At 38.8% G+C, this 16,900-nt stretch overlaps 1 protein-coding gene across 1 annotated transcript in view; it reads right to left on the bottom strand.

The window, feature by feature from the left end:
• Nucleotides 1-16,900, bottom strand: part of PLCB1 (phospholipase C beta 1) — a gene marked incomplete at its 5' end in the record, with an annotated part of 251,113 nt that overhangs the window by 185,157 nt on the left and 49,056 nt on the right. The window contains 4 exons of the mRNA XM_007955668.2: nucleotides 237-411; nucleotides 6,778-6,997; nucleotides 10,688-10,741; nucleotides 12,830-12,962. Of these exons, the coding sequence (XP_007953859.2) occupies nucleotides 237-411; nucleotides 6,778-6,997; nucleotides 10,688-10,741; nucleotides 12,830-12,962 (582 nt within the window). The remainder of the gene's footprint in view (nucleotides 1-236; nucleotides 412-6,777; nucleotides 6,998-10,687; nucleotides 10,742-12,829; nucleotides 12,963-16,900) is intronic.

The following is a 16,900-nucleotide window of genomic DNA, read 5'->3' as shown; positions in this document are numbered from 1 at the left end:
TATAATTCAGTGCAGATGATAGATTTTATAAAATAGTTTTGTTGTTAGTATTCATAAACTAACAAATACTACATTTAAGAATATATAACTATATCACATATTATTCTATGATTAAAATGAATTACATAGATTCCTAAGGATCTTGTATGGTCTGGTATGGGAGAAGGCCCATGGGGGAGGGTAATAACCATAGTTACCACATTGATGACAGCAACCCTAGTGATGCTACAGCTTACCAGTTTAATATGTTCTCGCTTCTGGTATTTTTCACTGTAATACTGTTCTTGCCGAAGATTAAGCAGCTGCTGCTGTTGCTTGTCCTTCAAGTCTATTAACTTTTGGGTCATTTCTGCATCCAGTGCAGCAAGATCTTGTTCAATCGTTGATGACTCTGGACTGCTGGGTTCCGATCTGCAAAGACACAGTGCTTGATTATAGAGCTTACAGGTGGTGACAAGAAGGAGTGTATGCCATTCACTGGAGTTCCTCCTACAGAGATGACTGGGATTGTTGGGAAATAAACAATTAATTAGTCACTTGGGGTAGAAGGTGGCAAGGATAAGCTCAAACAATGGAGGGTCTCCAAACAAAGTTGTGTTGCTATAAAAAAGAGGAAGGGGTAGAAAGAAGAGCCAAGAGGCTGAGAGCCCTGGTGGTAGTCATGATGATTCTCACTCTGAAAAAAACAGTGTCTAGTAAGGATTTTGATAGTTTTAACATTTTGTATTTTTTTTTTAACGTGATTATTGCCAGATATATTTCCCTTATTAAAATTTCAATAAGCTCTACATTGAGTGGATTCTGTTGGGGAAGTTGCAGTCTTGCCTCATTTTGCATCGAAGGTGATGTGGAATGAAAACAAAGTGTATGTTCAGACGCCATGTTGTAGGTTCCCAGCTGATATGTTTCATTTCCTGACAATAGGTTTTAATAGCAAGGACTCGTTGATAAAGTATGGTTCTTCTGGGTTTGTACCAACCGCAAACGGTATTTCCTCAAAATCGTTAGGTCACAAGAGTAAGGAGGATGCATTTGTTCAATTTACAAACATGTCCTGAGTAATTACTCTGTGAAAGATGATTTCCTTTTAATTGTTCGCAGTCAGAGAACCATAACAGATATTTACAAGTTTAGGGCTAATGTTGAAGTAAATTTTAAAAAGTTCTCACTAACTTATTAGCATATTAATAATAAGGTATGATTCTTTCAAATTATGTACTTCATATTACTACTTATAGAACAAAATAGAAAAAGAAACAGAATATTGGGAATGGAGTAGCAAGAGCAGGTCCAGTCTTTTAAATTATATGAAATCCCTTTCCAGGAAGAAGACTAAATCATATTCTAAGATATACTGCAAGTTTTTCACATGCAATCAGGTGGAACTGGTGAGAAATTGATTGTTGTTGTTGTTGTTATGTGCCGTCGAGTCAAACCTGACTCATAGCGACCCCTCCTTGGGTTTCCGAGGCAGTATCATTACAGAAGTAGGATTGCCCAACCTTCCTTCTGAGGAGTGGCTGGTGGATTTGAACCGCCAGCTGTCTGGTTAGCAGGCAAGTGTCTTAGCCACTATGCTACCAGAGCTCCCCTGAGAAATTGATTAGGTTAAAAATAAATAAATAAAGTTGCTATCAAGTCGATTCTGACCATGAGACTCCATGTGTGTCAGGGTAGAACACGGAGTTTTCAATGGTTGGCTTTTCAGCATTAGAGCACCAAGCCTTCCTTCTGTGGTGTCTCTAGGTGGACTCAAACTTCTAACCTTTTAGTTAGCAGACAGCTACTTAGAATTAGTGTGCACTGATCCCCTTCACTTTCTCTTTGAATTAGGCCACCAGCAGTGGTGTCATATGGAGAAAGCAGTTAATCAAAACCAGTGTCAGGATTGTATTATGTTAAATAAGAGATGCAGCATTCTCTGAAAGGTTTCTATTGGCATTTTTATGTGCAGTATCAAATGAGAATGACCACTGTACAAGGCTCATGGATCCTTATATGTCAGAATTACACTGCAGTGCTGAGGTGTCCATGTTGGTGGGAACACAAGGATATCTATCATCTCCTACAGCAGGAAGTCAGCACTGTCAGAACATAAACATGCAACCATTACAGCAGCAGTAGCATAGCAACTCTCATTTACTGACCACTCAACATGTGCCAGGCCCTCCGTACTTGGCATTTGGCTTTCACAACAACCCAATAAGTAGGTATTGCCATCTTCCATTACATTTGAGGAAATGGAGACTCATTGAGACTGAGGAAAGACAGTTAAGGGAGAGGTGGCAGGGCAGAGCCTGCATTCTTGAGAACAACATTGAGTAACTGCACAGCAATGTCTAGACAGAAAATATATTTGAGTGAACTCCTCTTCACCTTTTGAGGAAAGCCTAGTTGAGATTGTGGTAGTTATATTTGTATGTCAACTTGGTTGGACCTGGTTGAGTGGCTGGGCAGCTGGTGGTAGTTATTCCCCATGATGAAACTAGCAATCAACTCCATGGTGGGATCTACCACAAGCAGCTGAGTAGCTGTCTTTGGGATGTGGTCTGCTTCCTGTATATAAGTCAAAGCCTTGGGAATCGTCTCTAGCCTATGGCATGCTTGGACCCTGCATGTAGCCATGTCATTGCTCAGCAGCCTGCTATGCTCTGCCAATCTTGGGACTTACAATGGACTTAAGTTAATGGCCTGCCATGTGATTTGGTAACATCAGGACTATGCCATTTTATTTGTCAACCTTGGACTTGTTAACATCAGCAGCCAGCAGCTGAGTGAAGAAAAGCCTCTAGCTCCAGTGGGCAGGAGCAGAAGGCAGAGCTGGACCCCAAAGTTGAGGGGCTTTCACCTAGCACTTTGAACTTGGACTTAAAGCCTCCAAATTGTAAGCATAAACTCCTGTTTGTTAAGGCTATCCCATTGGTGGTATATTTCTTGTCAGAGCGTCACTAGGTAACCAGAACATAGATGATGGCTATTTGCGTAAGAAAAAACTCCAATGGACATGATGCCATCCATCCAATATTGTGAGGTATTTTCAGGACTCTATAGTGTATCTCTTTGTGTATCTGGGTAGTGCAAATAGTTATCTGGGTAGTACAGGGCTGCTAGCTAAGACGTTTGAGGTTAGAGTTCACCCAGAGGTGCCTCGGAAGAAAGGCCTGGTGCTGGCCTTGTGAAAAATTGGACAATGAGCCCCCCACCAAGCACAGGTCTTCTCTGACACACAGTGGGATCACTGAAGCTTGAAACTGATGGAATGGCAATTATTCATTAATTTTTATTGTGTATCAAGAGAGACAGGATACACAGACATCTTCCTGAAGAAAAGTTTCTACTGTGGTACCTTTGGATACTAGCAGCTTAGGGATATTTTTATTTTTGAGGGACAGTATGTGTATGTATATATATATATATATGTATATATATATATATATATATATATATATAAAGTGAAGAATGTTCCTGCATGTTCTTTGAAAACAAGGTTGAAGGCATTATCTTCTTTGTTGCTTCATGCTGCTTGTATAAGATCCATGAGATATAAATTCCTTTGTAATTTAATACTGGGAAAATGTTTACCTCTCTTGGAAGAGCAAGCAAATTTCCTTTAATCCAATAAGGAGAAGGATGTAGCCTATATTTCCTTTCCTCAGAAGCTAATAGCTAAATTCGGTGTTCAGGACAGAAATTATATTAAATGGTTAGCGTTGCCACATGGAAATATAACACAAGTCACATATGTAATTTAAAGTTTTGAGTAGCCACCTTAAAAAAGTGAAAAGGAACAAGTAAAACTAATTTTATATTTGATTTTACTTAATGTATCCAAAAACATTAACATTTCAATGTGTAGTTTGTTTAAAGGAGCTCTGGTAGCATAGCGCCTAAGGCACTTGACTGCTAACCAGAAGGCTGGCGGTTCAAACCCACCAGCCACTCCTTGGAAGGAAGATTGGGCAATCCTACTTCTGTAGTGATACTGCCTTGGAAGCCCAAGGAGGGGTTGCTATCAGTCAGGGCTATCTTGACGGCACATAACAACAACAGTTCATATAAAATCCATAAAGTCAATATAAAAATATGAAATATTTTCTATATACTTCTTTTTTCTATGACATCTTTGAGTGTGGTGTGTATTTTATACCTACAACACACCTCAATTCCACTTTTCAAGCATCCAATAACCACATGTGACTACTGGCTCCCATATAGGTCAGCACAGGTCTAGATGGCTGGTATTCATTTCTGACTGTGTGAGTGTTTATCATTTACTATTTTAGTAGGCCTTCTACATACATGTCTGGAATGACTTAAAAAAATTGCTATCTGAGTCAGAAGTAAGTTTTATGATGAGTTATTTCAATACTTTATTGGAAATTTGCAGAATATGGTGTATGAATAAATAAAGAGTGAATGACTACATAAATATCACTAAAATAAATTTGGGAGAAATTTTAGGCTGACCTTTGCCTGAGCTGACTCTTTTACTTTTGGTAAATGTTAATCCTCATAGCTTTCAGCTTCTTCCTTGCAGAGACAAAGTTTACCTAGTTTACCAGTAAGTCTATTCCAGCTCTAACAAACTATCCTTTTGTTTCTTCTTAGAACTCTAATGCTGTATTTTGAAGTTAAGCACCTGTTAAATCACTTTCAATGGTACGGATCTGAAAAATGTGTCTTCTGTATATCTTAGAATCCAAACAAGATTATTCAGAAAGAGAAGTGAAGCAAGGATGGAATATAGCTTATCTGACTCTTAGCTCTCTGGACTGGTAGCTTCCAGGCTCACAGTTTCAAGGTGAATTTAAAAAATTTGTAGTTACAGAATTAAATTTTATTTTACAGTGCCAATTATTGCAAGTCAAGCCCTCAGGACATTTGAATGAGAAAGACAATGATGATGTTTCCGAAAGAGCTTCGAATAACTGCACAATCCATTCCACATTTGATTTTCTGTTTTTCTATAGCTATGAAGATCATTGGATTGACTCTGACCATTCACTAGCCAAGATAAAAATAAATCAGAACATCTGGTGATAAGAGTACTTTGTATACTGTCACAATAGAAAAATGTGGTTATTTAAAACCACTTAAAAGTTTCCTCACCTCTGTGATAGTGTAATAATTCATTAGAGAACTGTAACACACTGAAATAGAACCAATGAATACTTTTACAAATTACAAATTTTCTACATTACATGCTTTTTAATAAAATTGACATTTTATTTTAAAAATGATGAGTTGATGTTTGTACAGTTTTTGGAACAATGCCTCACACTGCTATTACTCACTGACATTGAATCAATTCTCAGTTATAGCAACACCCAGGTTTCAAAGGCTGTAATTCTTTGTGGAAGTAGATTGTCTTATCTCCCTCCTATGGAGGAGCTGGTAGGTTTGAACTGCCGAACTTGTGGTTAGCAGCCAGCAGCCAATTGCGCCACCAGAGCTCCTTCTGTGCTATATTCAAAAAAAAAAAGAAAACTAAACTCACTGCCATTGCAAACTCACTGCCATTGCATTGATTCTGACTCACAATGACCCCTATTGTGTTTCTAAGACTGTAAATCTTTATGGAAGCAGATTGCCTCATCTTTCTTCATGGAGCAGCTGGTGGGTTCAAACCACTGACCTTTTGGTTAGTAGTCAAATATATTAACCACTACACCACCAGAGTTCCTTACTGTGCTATATTAGTGCTTACTAAATAACTAAAATAAAAAGTTAAAAATGACCTTGATGGCTAGCGAAATAAACCCTGAAGAAGGCAAGGATTGTCTGTACCCTAACAATACCATTAAAAGTAATTGTACTTTTAACTAAACTGTTGTTGTTGTTGTTGTGTGCCGTCAAGTCGAACCCGATTCATAGCGACCCCTCCTTGGATTTCCAAGGCAGTATCACTATGGAAGTAGATTACCCTGTCTTCCTTCCAAGGAGTGGCTGATGGGTGTGAACCACCAGCCTTCTGGTTAGTAGTCAAGTGCCTTAGGCACTACGCTACCAGAGCTCCCTTATTTAAACTACAAAAACAAAACAAAACAAAACAAAACAACAATGAACACTGTTACTTAGGGAACTTCATGCTGCCTTATACCATTTATTGTCCACAACAAGTTCATACCATAAGCCTACCAAAGATGTTTGAAGAAATTGTAGAAATCCAAACTTAAAATAGTAATCTCATAAAATTTGGCAAAGTAAATGAGCAAATATATTTGGGCAATGTAATTTCATAGGCTTCGTAGTGTACAGATACTCAAAGTAGCAGTTAAAGATTCCCACCATCAAAGTCTGTGTACTTGGGAGTGATCCCTAGCCCAACCACAGGAGCTGAGTCACTTGTACAGGCCTTTGTGGATTTCAGAAAAAGAAACAAAGAATTGCTGTGCTTCTCTGTTTTACAAGACAAAGAGCCTCTTCTGCTAGGTTCTAGGTACAAGGCAAAATTTCATACCGGCCAAGCTGGCAGCTGTATTGTAAGGAGTCAGCTAATTGGTGTTGGGGCCACGAGCTGGAACTCAAGGTGAGGAACTTACTGTGTATTTAGTTCCTTAATTTGATCAAATGAAGACATTCAGTCCACAAGCAAAACTGAACTGAAGTGACTCAAGAGCTTTAGAAAATGGAGTGAGTAGGGTGGCTTTCCTTCAGATAGTGGTATAGGTCCAATACATGTTCCAAAACATCAAGAATTCATGCAAATGACTTTTCTCCCCCACTAATAAAGAAAACAAGTTAAAAAAAAAAAAAAAAACACACCATTTGACTTACTTTTTCTTACTATCTTTTTTGGCAGTCTTTTCCAAGGCTGCCCTCCTTCTCAAGTAGTCATTCTGAATTTCATTGTATTTTGTAGTGTGTTCTTTGATGAGGTCAGTGGTCTTCTTGTGGTGTCTCTTAACTAGGTCTTTCATTTCTTTGTAGTGCTTCTTTTGAAGCTTCACAAATGATTTCTGTTGCTTTAGCTCTTCAATAGTCTGTGCTTCCACTTCTGCAACAAATGATGATAAGAGCTTATAGACATGGAAGGGCCAAAAGAATAGCAGTCACTTGTGAGCATTCCTCTAAGAAACTAGGTCAGCTGGTGCTTAAGGACACAGCTTTGATATCAAACCTATCTTGAGTCCCAGTCTGGCCCTTCACCATGCTAACTTTGCAACCAAATTACTGAACTTCTCAAAGCTTCAATTTTCTTATTTGTGATTTATTTGGACTTTTTTTAGTTTTGATTTCCCAGAAGCAGTGTCCAGGATGGGGATTCGGTTTGCATGGGATTTGCTGAGGGAGACTCTAGGGAGGAGAGCGAGGGAAGCAGACAGTTTGGCCTGATCCTCCGTGGAATCCTGGAGTCTGAATTGTACCATAAAGCTGGTCTCACCTTGAGGTAAGGAGGTTGGACTTTTGTAGGGTTGGGACAGCCAGTAGGGGAGGCAGGGGGCTTCCTTTTGTCTGAGGCAACTCTTCAGAGAAAAGGAAAGTTGTGAGCTGTTAGCAGCCAATGCTCACCACAACTAACAGATGGGAGTACCAGGCAGTAAAGGGGATCTGAGTGGGGGCCCTGACAGCACTCACTTTAAGAATAATACTTCCACTACTTTATAGGGTTGTTACGCTGATGAAATGGCAGAGTCCATGGAAACTATTTAACACAAGTTCTCGTGCTGTGCCTGTAGATGCTTAACAAGTGCTGGTAGAGGTTCTGCAACACCATTGCTAAGGGGCACCATCCATGTATAGACTTTATAGATTTGTGTATTTATCACAACAGTGTTCCAGTATGTAGTAGTAAAATGTCTTGAGGGAAGATCTCTTAACCTAATTTGCACAAAGTCACCATAAGTGTTAATAGCGACTTATATTTTATCCATTGATAAGAAAACTCTTAATATCACTGAGCCTGACCTTAAATTTGTTCTGCATTTATTGACATATTTCATCAATTCTGGAATCTGCATTTTTTTCTTTGTTAATATTTCTAAAATCAAGATGCATCTTATGTTCAATGGGTTGTCAGAGTTGGTTAGTGTTTTCTGTGTTAGCAATACATGAACAGTGGTGTGCTTCATAAGTGATAGTGCCTTAGCTTCAATGAATTATCATTTATTTGGGCCTACAGTAAGTCATAGTTCACATGATTCCATCCTTTGATTTGAAGTTTCTACTTCTGGGAACAAAAAAGTGTTCTCATAAATATTTAGAACTGTTAGGAGATTCAGGAAAAAATATATGCCATGAATAACAACAGACTTGAATAGAAGATGAGCTATCAATGTTTAAGATAAACATTGAAGTCAATAATAATTTATGTTCCTAAATGCTAAGATCTGTAAGCAATTGAAATATGCTCTCTACTTCTTTCTTTCTTTCTTACTTTGTCTATTCTCCTGACATTTGATTCCTTTTGAGAAGGAGGCTGGAGAGAGATTCAGTTACAATTATTTAATGCTTTCTCTTAGGCCCAAATTGACTCCTTATGGTTGTATACTAATTATATTAAGAATTTTTATTCTTAGGAATTGCTGCATTTTTGGTGATATATTCAGTCCTACTTCTTCAAAAATGGTTTGTAATGCATAAGCTGGGGAGAATTTATCAGCAAGGTACAAGATGTTCCAAGCTATGATCAAAGCTCTGTGGTTGAAAGGCTATTCGAACATATTCTTAGGTATAAAAGTAATGTCCATTTATATATAGACAAAAACATCATTCATGAACATACCGCTCAGAGATCACTGCTGCTAATATATTGGTATACACCCATTTTCTGTCTATGTCTATGTACTTTTAAATAACATTGGGATCCTGCTGTATGTACATTTCTGTCTCTTGTTTTATTCTTAACATTGAATTGTGTTTCTCATGGAGCTTAATCTTTAAAAGTATGTTTTGTTTTTTCTCGTTTAAATATGTCCCTCAAACATTTTTTTCTGTGCATAATTTACTTCGACTTTTGGATGAAATGTGCATACATGCATAAAGTACACAAATCATCAATGTTCAGTCCTATACATTTTCGCCAAATGGATATGCTACTGAAGCATATTACCAGTACCCCAGAAGACCTCCTTTTAGTTCCTTTCCTCCACCAAGCATAACCCAAATCCAGGTTTCTAACAGCATGAGTAGTTCTGCTGTGTTTGAACTTTGTGCTCTTTCATATCTGCCTTCTTTTCTTCCACATTAAGCTTGTCGATTTTACCCATGTTGTTGTGTATGATTGCAATTTCTTTACTCTTATAGCTGAATACTATTCTATTGTGGGAATATACCATAATTTATTTATTTATTCTACTCTTTTTTTTAAGTTTTTTTTAAATTATTATTATTATTTTAAGAGCTTGTTTTACATTCAACACTACGTGTACATTTAGTTTCACTCTCATTTACCATGTCCAACCTTAATCCAGTCTCCTCCCCTCCATACGCTGTAAACCTCCCCCTGTGCCCCTCATATTTATGCACTCCTGTTTGTCCTGCATTTCCTCAATTTGAATGTTGGTCCTCTGGTGTCCCATGCTTTATTGCTCTAAGGGGTGTATTCCCATAGAGTATGTGGGTGTGTCATCTTGGGTTGAGTGGTCTGCATGTACATCTTGTTAACTACTGGGCTGAGAGCCAGCCCCTGGGTATTTACTCTACTCTTGATAGATATATTGCTAAGTTTTTAGCTCTTATCTATCATGCTGCTTTTGGTAAATATGTGTATACCTTTCTGTTGTGTATTGAGTCAAGTACTATAAATATTTTTAAGACTCTAATACATACTATGGGAGCTCTGGTGACGTGCCTAAGGCATTTGACTGCTAACCATAAGGCTGGCAGTTCAAACCCACCTGTCACTCCTCGGAAAGAAGGTTGGGCAATCTGCTTCTGTAGTGACACTGCCTCAGAAACCCTAGGAGGGGTCGCTGTGAGTCAGATCCGACTCAATGGCAGTGAGGTTTTGTTGTGTTTTTTTTTTTTTTTGGTTTTAATACATACTTTTAAATGTATTAAAAAAAAAAAAAAAACTTGTACCAATTTCAAAAACTAGTCCTACTAGTTTATGTAAGTAATCAAATATAAAATATTTCCAAACTGAATTATAGCCCTCAAAGCCTATATATTCTATGGTCCCAAAGAGACCATATTCTCCACATGTGAAATACAATGTTTTGTTAACACTTTGGGAAAACACGTGATCCTCATCACTGGGTCATGTTCCTAGTATGAAAGTATTCTTTGATTCTAAAGGAAGTATCTTCTGAAATGATATTTGTATCCTATTAGGGTTTCAGCTACCAAGTAAGTTTCCAAAAATGCATTGCTATCGAGTCAGTTCTGACTCATTGTGACCCTATAGGACAGAGTAGAAGTGCCCCATAGGGTTTCCAATCTTTATGGAGGCAGCTTGCCTCATCTGTCTCCTAGGGTGTGGCTGGTGGGTTCACACCATTGACCTTTCAGTTAGCAGCTGGGTACTTAACCACTGTGCCACCAGGACTCCTGTTCAAGTAAGTTTACTTCTCTATAATTACATGCTACTCAGTCTAAACATAGGACTATATATTGGTAATTTTTTTAGAGAGGAAATAATAATGATATTATATTTCAGAGATGAGCAGAAATTTTCCTCTCTTTTAAATACCTACACTGCACAATATTCAGCTGTGTAATTTTATGGGCTAAGGGTGGTACTTACCTGTTAGGACACTCTGAATAAGATCTTCTGTTTTGGCAGGTGCCTTTACAGACCCTGCAATAAAAAAACAAAATAAATAGCTTTCTTGGACTTCTTTTTAAACTTCATTTCTCCTGTACAACTATGTTTGGCCTTTGGGTCAAAGGCTGTTTAGGGATAAATTACAAATCATGAGAAAGAAATATTCTGAAAAATGTCTTCCTTTTTGCAATTTTGAAGTACATTGACTTAAATGTGAAATTATGTGCTCCGCCTGTAGGGAGAGAAAATCACAGACTTCCACTTTGATCCAAAACTCCTCGTAGGCTTCACAGATTCAATCTAGGCAATGCTATTGCCACCTTCTGACAAAATCAGGAATGACAAGTAGTCTTTTAAAAAAATTTAAAAACCAGTAACATTTTATGGTGTTTTAGGTGAAAGTGTATGTAACAGATTAAGATCCCCTTTAACAATTTTCATACAAATTGTTCTGTGCCATTAGTTACAATTTTTACGTATCAGCATTCCCATTATTTCCGTTCTGTTTGTTCTGTTTCCATTGATCTAGCTGCCCTTCCCTTCCTTGCCTTCACATTTTTGCATTTGGGTAAATGTTAACTGTTTGGTCTCATAAAGTTGATTGTTTAAGGAAGCACATTACTCATGAGTGATAGTCTTTATTTTATAAGCCAATCAACTGAAAGGTGACCTGCAAAAATAGTTTCAATTCCAAATTCAAAGGTTTTATTAGAGTGATAGTCTAGTTTCCATTGGTCCAGTAGGCTTTGCCTTTTTTAGGAATTTTAGTTTCCTTCTATATTTTTCTCCCATTCTATCCAGGACTTTCTATTGTGTTCCTGATCAGAACAGTCCACAATGGTAGCCAGGTACTTCTGGTCTCAGTTAGAAGTGGCTGTGGTTTGTGTGGTTTAAAGTCACATGAACTAGTTTTTCTCAAATCTTTGATTTCCTTCACTCTCTTTTGCTCCATATGAGTAAACCAAAAAACAAAACTCATTGCTGTGGAGTCGATTTGACTCACAGCGGCCCCTCCTTTGGTTTCTGAGGCAGTATCTCTACCAAAGTAGACTGCCCAATCTCTCTTCCCAGGAGTGGCTTGAGGGTTTGAACCTCCAGCCTTCTGGTTAGCAGTCAAATGCCTTAGGCAATGAGTGGAGACCAATATTTGTACTTTAGACGACTACTTGCAAGCTTTTAAGACCCCAGCTGCTACTCATCAAATTAGGATATAGAACATTTTCTTTGTGAGCTATGTTATGCTAATTGACTAAGTTGTCCTGTAAACTGTAGTCCCAAGTCTTTTCACCATTGTAAACCAATCGTGTGAGCTGTTTGGATATACTTAGGAAGCCCCTGTAATTGTGCCCCCTATATAGTTTCTCACAAGTAGTCTTTTTAAAATCTAATGCTGATTGCTCCTTAGAAGAGAGGAAGGTGACACGTCATGAGGAAAGACCAATTATGAGAAAAGGACAGCAAGGTTCGTAAAGTATGGCCAACTTAAACAAGGGAAACCCTCAGTGGGATGGGTCCATACAACAGCCACCACAATGGACTGAAACATAGTAATATTTCATGAAGATAGAATATGATTGGGCAATGTTTCATTCTATTGCATCTACTGCCACCATGAGTTGGAACTGATTCAATGGCAAGTAACCACAATAACAACATGAGGGCAAAATAAGATCATCCATGGGAAGGGTTTAGCAGACTACCCGATACATTATAGATGCTCAATATTATTGAAAAGTAAGCTGAAGAGAGAGGAAAGGGAATTCCTATCATGGACTTAACCTAATGCAGGGAGATGGGACTAAGAAAGGGCTTCTAAAGTACTGATGTTTACAAACTACTTGAACAACTCTTCACAAGCCCTGCTGGTGCTGGATCACACCCCATCATTAAATAAAGGCATGGAAAACCCAGGTGAATTTTTGTGTGACTTCATCACCAGAGCCCAAGGAATACTTATGAGTTTCTGGGTATTCATTCATTCCACATTTATGGCGTATCTCCTAAATCCATGCATCCTTCCTCACTTGATGTTTTAGGCGGCCAAATCATGCTGCCCCCTTCAGTGGCAATAAGCTGGAGACTCATAGTCTTGTTGTAAAGCTCTTCTTTTATATTGCTTACCTGGAGCTGGCTGGCTATGCACAGCCTGGGAGGGTGGTTTGGGTGTCAGGGATGTAGTGTGATTCACTCCATTTTCTGCTGGAATTGTCCCGGCTTCACTGGGAGCTTCGGATGGTGTTTCCCCGGGCTCAGCCTAAAATCATAGACATCCTTTCATTTTCCACTTTCCTTATTATTCTTTGTCTTGGCTTTCCAAACCAAGAAGGCTATATTTTGTAGTGTTTCACAACTCACTTGGAGTCTGAAATATCGAATTTGAAACTGGCTTGAAAGCAGGGTAAAAACAGCATGGTGTTGTACTATGATTGTGGAACCAAACCAAACTCTCTGACATCGAGTTGACTCCTACTCACAGTGACCTCCATTGAGTTTCCAAGGCTGTGAATCTTTATGGAAGCATCTTGCCTCATCTTTCTTCTATGGAGCAAACTGTGGGTTCAAACCTTCAACCTTTTAGTTAGCAGCCAAATGCCTTAACCACTACACCACCAGAGCTCCATATGAGTGTGGAAGTGTAATTTCATTAAAGGGCTCGATTTTACACCTTCCTACATCCATGCCCTTTGGTAGTGACCCCTCCCACACTCACTTTGCATGTGACCATGTGATTTTCTTTGGGCAAATAAGAGAGTAGCAAACTTGACCCAAGCAGAGCCTGGAAGTAAAACTTCTGAATTTCCCCTCTCTTTTCCTGACCTCTTCTGGAGCATGAGAGACCATACGGAGGCAAGTTGAGTTACTCTAGCCAAGGCTGTCCTAGGCCAGCCAGCCCTCAGCTGAACACAGGTAAATGATAAGTCCAGTCAAGATCAGCTGAGATTTGTCCAAATCAGCAGACTGCCCAGCTAACTGAATGACTGAGAAAAAATAGTAAGTGATTGATGCTATAAGCCACTAAGTCTGGGGGTATTATGCAACAATAGCTAATGGTTGCAGTAGGTAAGAGCACAGATTCTGAAGCCTGACAGGCCTGGGTTCAAACCCTGGCCCTACCAGTTACTGTTTTTGTATGCTGTCGAGTTGATTCTCACTGGTAGCAACCCTATAGGGCAGAGCAGAACTGCCCTGTAGGGTTTCCTAGGCTGTATGTAATCTTTATGGGAGAAGGTGACCAAGATTGTTTCCCCACAAAGTGGCTGGTGGGTTTGAATCGCTGAATTTCTGGTTAGCAGCCAAGTGCTTAACCATTGTGTGCTTAACCAACGTAATATTGAGTAAGTCACTTAAAATTTTGTGCTTCAGTTTCCTCGTCTTTATAGATGAGAATATGTATTTACTGGGGATCATGATACCATCTATCCTGTAAGGTTGTTTAGACAATTTAAAAGTTAATATGTATAAAGTGCTTAGAACAGTTTTTGAGACAGAGTAAATCCAGAATATGTATGTTAAGTAAATAAATGAAATGAAATGAATAAACATTTTACTTTGCACACAACGCTGCCAGTGAATACAATAATAATGCATCGAAACTTATGAAACCTTCACTCTACCCCTCCAACACTAGGGCCTTGGTGATAACATGCTTATTTAATGACGCTTTTCAATGCTTTGCAACTCTTTTTTTTTTAGAACTGCCTACCCAGTCAATGGCAAGCTTTCCTGACAATGAGGTTATCCTAATGGTTTGTAATATACTAAACAAACAAACAAACAAAAGGAAATAATCTGAAGATATTCAGAGCCCAGTATTGAAATATTTTGTTACATGATAACAGATAGCAGAAACTGTGTGATAACATTGTTATGAAAGACAAGATGAGAATAAAATAATGACACTGATTGTCTGGGCACATTTCTGGGACCATGTGGGGAATGAATCAGATTCTTCTCAATGTGTCAGCAGACTAAAATTAACCCTCTGCAGAATGACAGCATGGAAGAAAATGTTGATGAAGGAAAGAATGGAGGTGATGAGGAAACCCAGCTCCCATGAAGGTAATAATGAGCTGGCCTTTGTGGCAACTAGTGTTACTGTCTTGGAGACATCAGGTGAGAAGTAGATTCAAAATGAATCCAGCAAGCTTCTTTTCACCTTGTACCATATTGACAGACATTCCCTGTGAGTGTATGTTTTTTGTAAAACAAGTTCAGCTGTCCATAGAGTCAAATTCAAAGGCAGAAATAAATCTCTGCTTATCAAGGACAGGTCACACAACCTTACTTGCTGAAAGTGAAGAAGACTTGAAGTACTCACTAATAAAGATTGAAGACTACAGCCTTCAATATGGATCACATTGCAGCATAAAGAAAACAGAAGTCCTCACAACTGGACCAATAAGCGACATCATGATAAATGGAGAAAAAGTGGAAATTATCAAGGATTTCATTTTACTTGGATCCACAATGTCCATAGAAGCAACAGTCAATAAATCAAACAACATATTGCATTAGGCAAATTTACTGGAAAAGACCTCTTTAAAGTTTTAAAGAGCAAAGATGTCACTTTGAAGACGAAGGTGTGCCTGACCCAAGCCATGGTATTTTCAATCACCTAATATGCATGTGAAAACTGGACAATGAATAAGGAAGGAGAATTGGTAAGTTTGAATTGCAGTGTTAGTGAACAACGTTCAATGTACTATGGACTGCCAAAATAATGAACAAATCTGCCTTGGAAGAAGTGAAGCCAGAATGCTCCTTGTAAGTGAGGATGGTAACACTTCACCTCATACTTTGGTCATGTTATCAAGAGGGACCAGTGTCTGGAGAAGCCCATCACGCATAGTAAAACAGGGTCAGTGAAACAGAGGAGGCCCCTCAATGAGATGGCTTGACACAGTGGCTGCAACACTGGGCTCAAGCAAAAAAATGACTGGAGGATGGAACCAGACTGGGAAGTGCTTTGTTCTGTAGTACATAGAGAGGGTCTCATGAGTTGGACCAACTCGACAGTACCTAACAACTGCAACAGCATATCAAGGACAGGTAAGCCACAGCTCCTCTTTATCCTGAGACTGGCATAATTATTGTACATACAAAGAGATTTAAAAGAAAAGCAAATACATGTTGAGTAAACATACTGACAAAAGTTTTATATTTACAGTCGAGGGTTGTAACAAAGGATTGGTGCTGAACTTTGAAGCAGGCTTTGAAGAAATGTTTAGCTGAGAAGCCACACACTCAAATTCCTCCAGGCAAGGTGGACTGTAATTCTTGACCCCAGAGAGTGCTGTTCACACTGTACATTTACAGGCAGTTCATGGAAATGATGGAAACTAGTCAAATGCAACAGGCAAAGTGAGGCCATGTCCAGAGCTGGAGAGATGGCTGGTAAAGGCACCACTGCCACTCAGTTTCAGCCTATTGTTGCCCAGACCAAGAAAAGCTGGAAAATAAAGATTTTTATGTGAAATTTTCCAATTTTAAAATATGAGCGGCCAAACAAAACCCATTTTCAAACTGCATTTGGCCCACAAGCTGCCTGCTTGTCTTCTCTGCTCAGAGTAGCGGTGTTTGCCTGGAGTTCTGGAATCCTGAAAGGAAATGGGTGTGCTGGAAATACAGATGGCCATAGGCCAACTAGTCTGTAGTTTGCCCTTGTCACCTGCCCAACCCCTTAGCTGATGCAAGTTCCAAAAAGAGGGTACATAGGGAGGCATTTAATACCAGCTAAGTATTTGGGAGTCCTTGTAGAATCTGACAATTTCAGGGGTATCTTAGATTTTTCTAGAAACCAATTTCTTTTATTCATTTAGTAAGAATCTGTAATGACAAATATACAAGACTAATGTCTAGATATCTTGGTAACTAAGGGCTGTATGTACAAAATTTAAATTGGCAACATTTACCTAGTGGAGATTTATAACAGAAGCAGCTAGAGAGTACCACACACCAGGCACTGATATCCACACCAGCCTCATCACAGCCAGGTAGGGTAGACAGAGCTCAAAGCTCCATAAGAAATCAGAGATGTAATCAAGCATCTTAAGACTTTATTAAGGATTTCTGGTAGTATAGTGGATAAGTCAATTGTTTGCTACCTGGAAGATCAGTGGTTCAAACCCACTAGTTGCTCTGTGGAAGGAAGATGGACAATCTACTTGTGTAAAGATTTACAGCCTTGGAAAT

This window comes from Orycteropus afer, unplaced genomic scaffold (genome assembly GCF_000298275.1).
Source record: "Orycteropus afer afer isolate SDZICR_OR568_19922 unplaced genomic scaffold, OryAfe1.0 scaffold00529, whole genome shotgun sequence".
In the NCBI taxonomy this organism is placed as follows: Eukaryota; Metazoa; Chordata; class Mammalia; order Tubulidentata; family Orycteropodidae; genus Orycteropus; species Orycteropus afer.
This window is presented reverse-complemented; position numbering and strand designations above follow the sequence as displayed.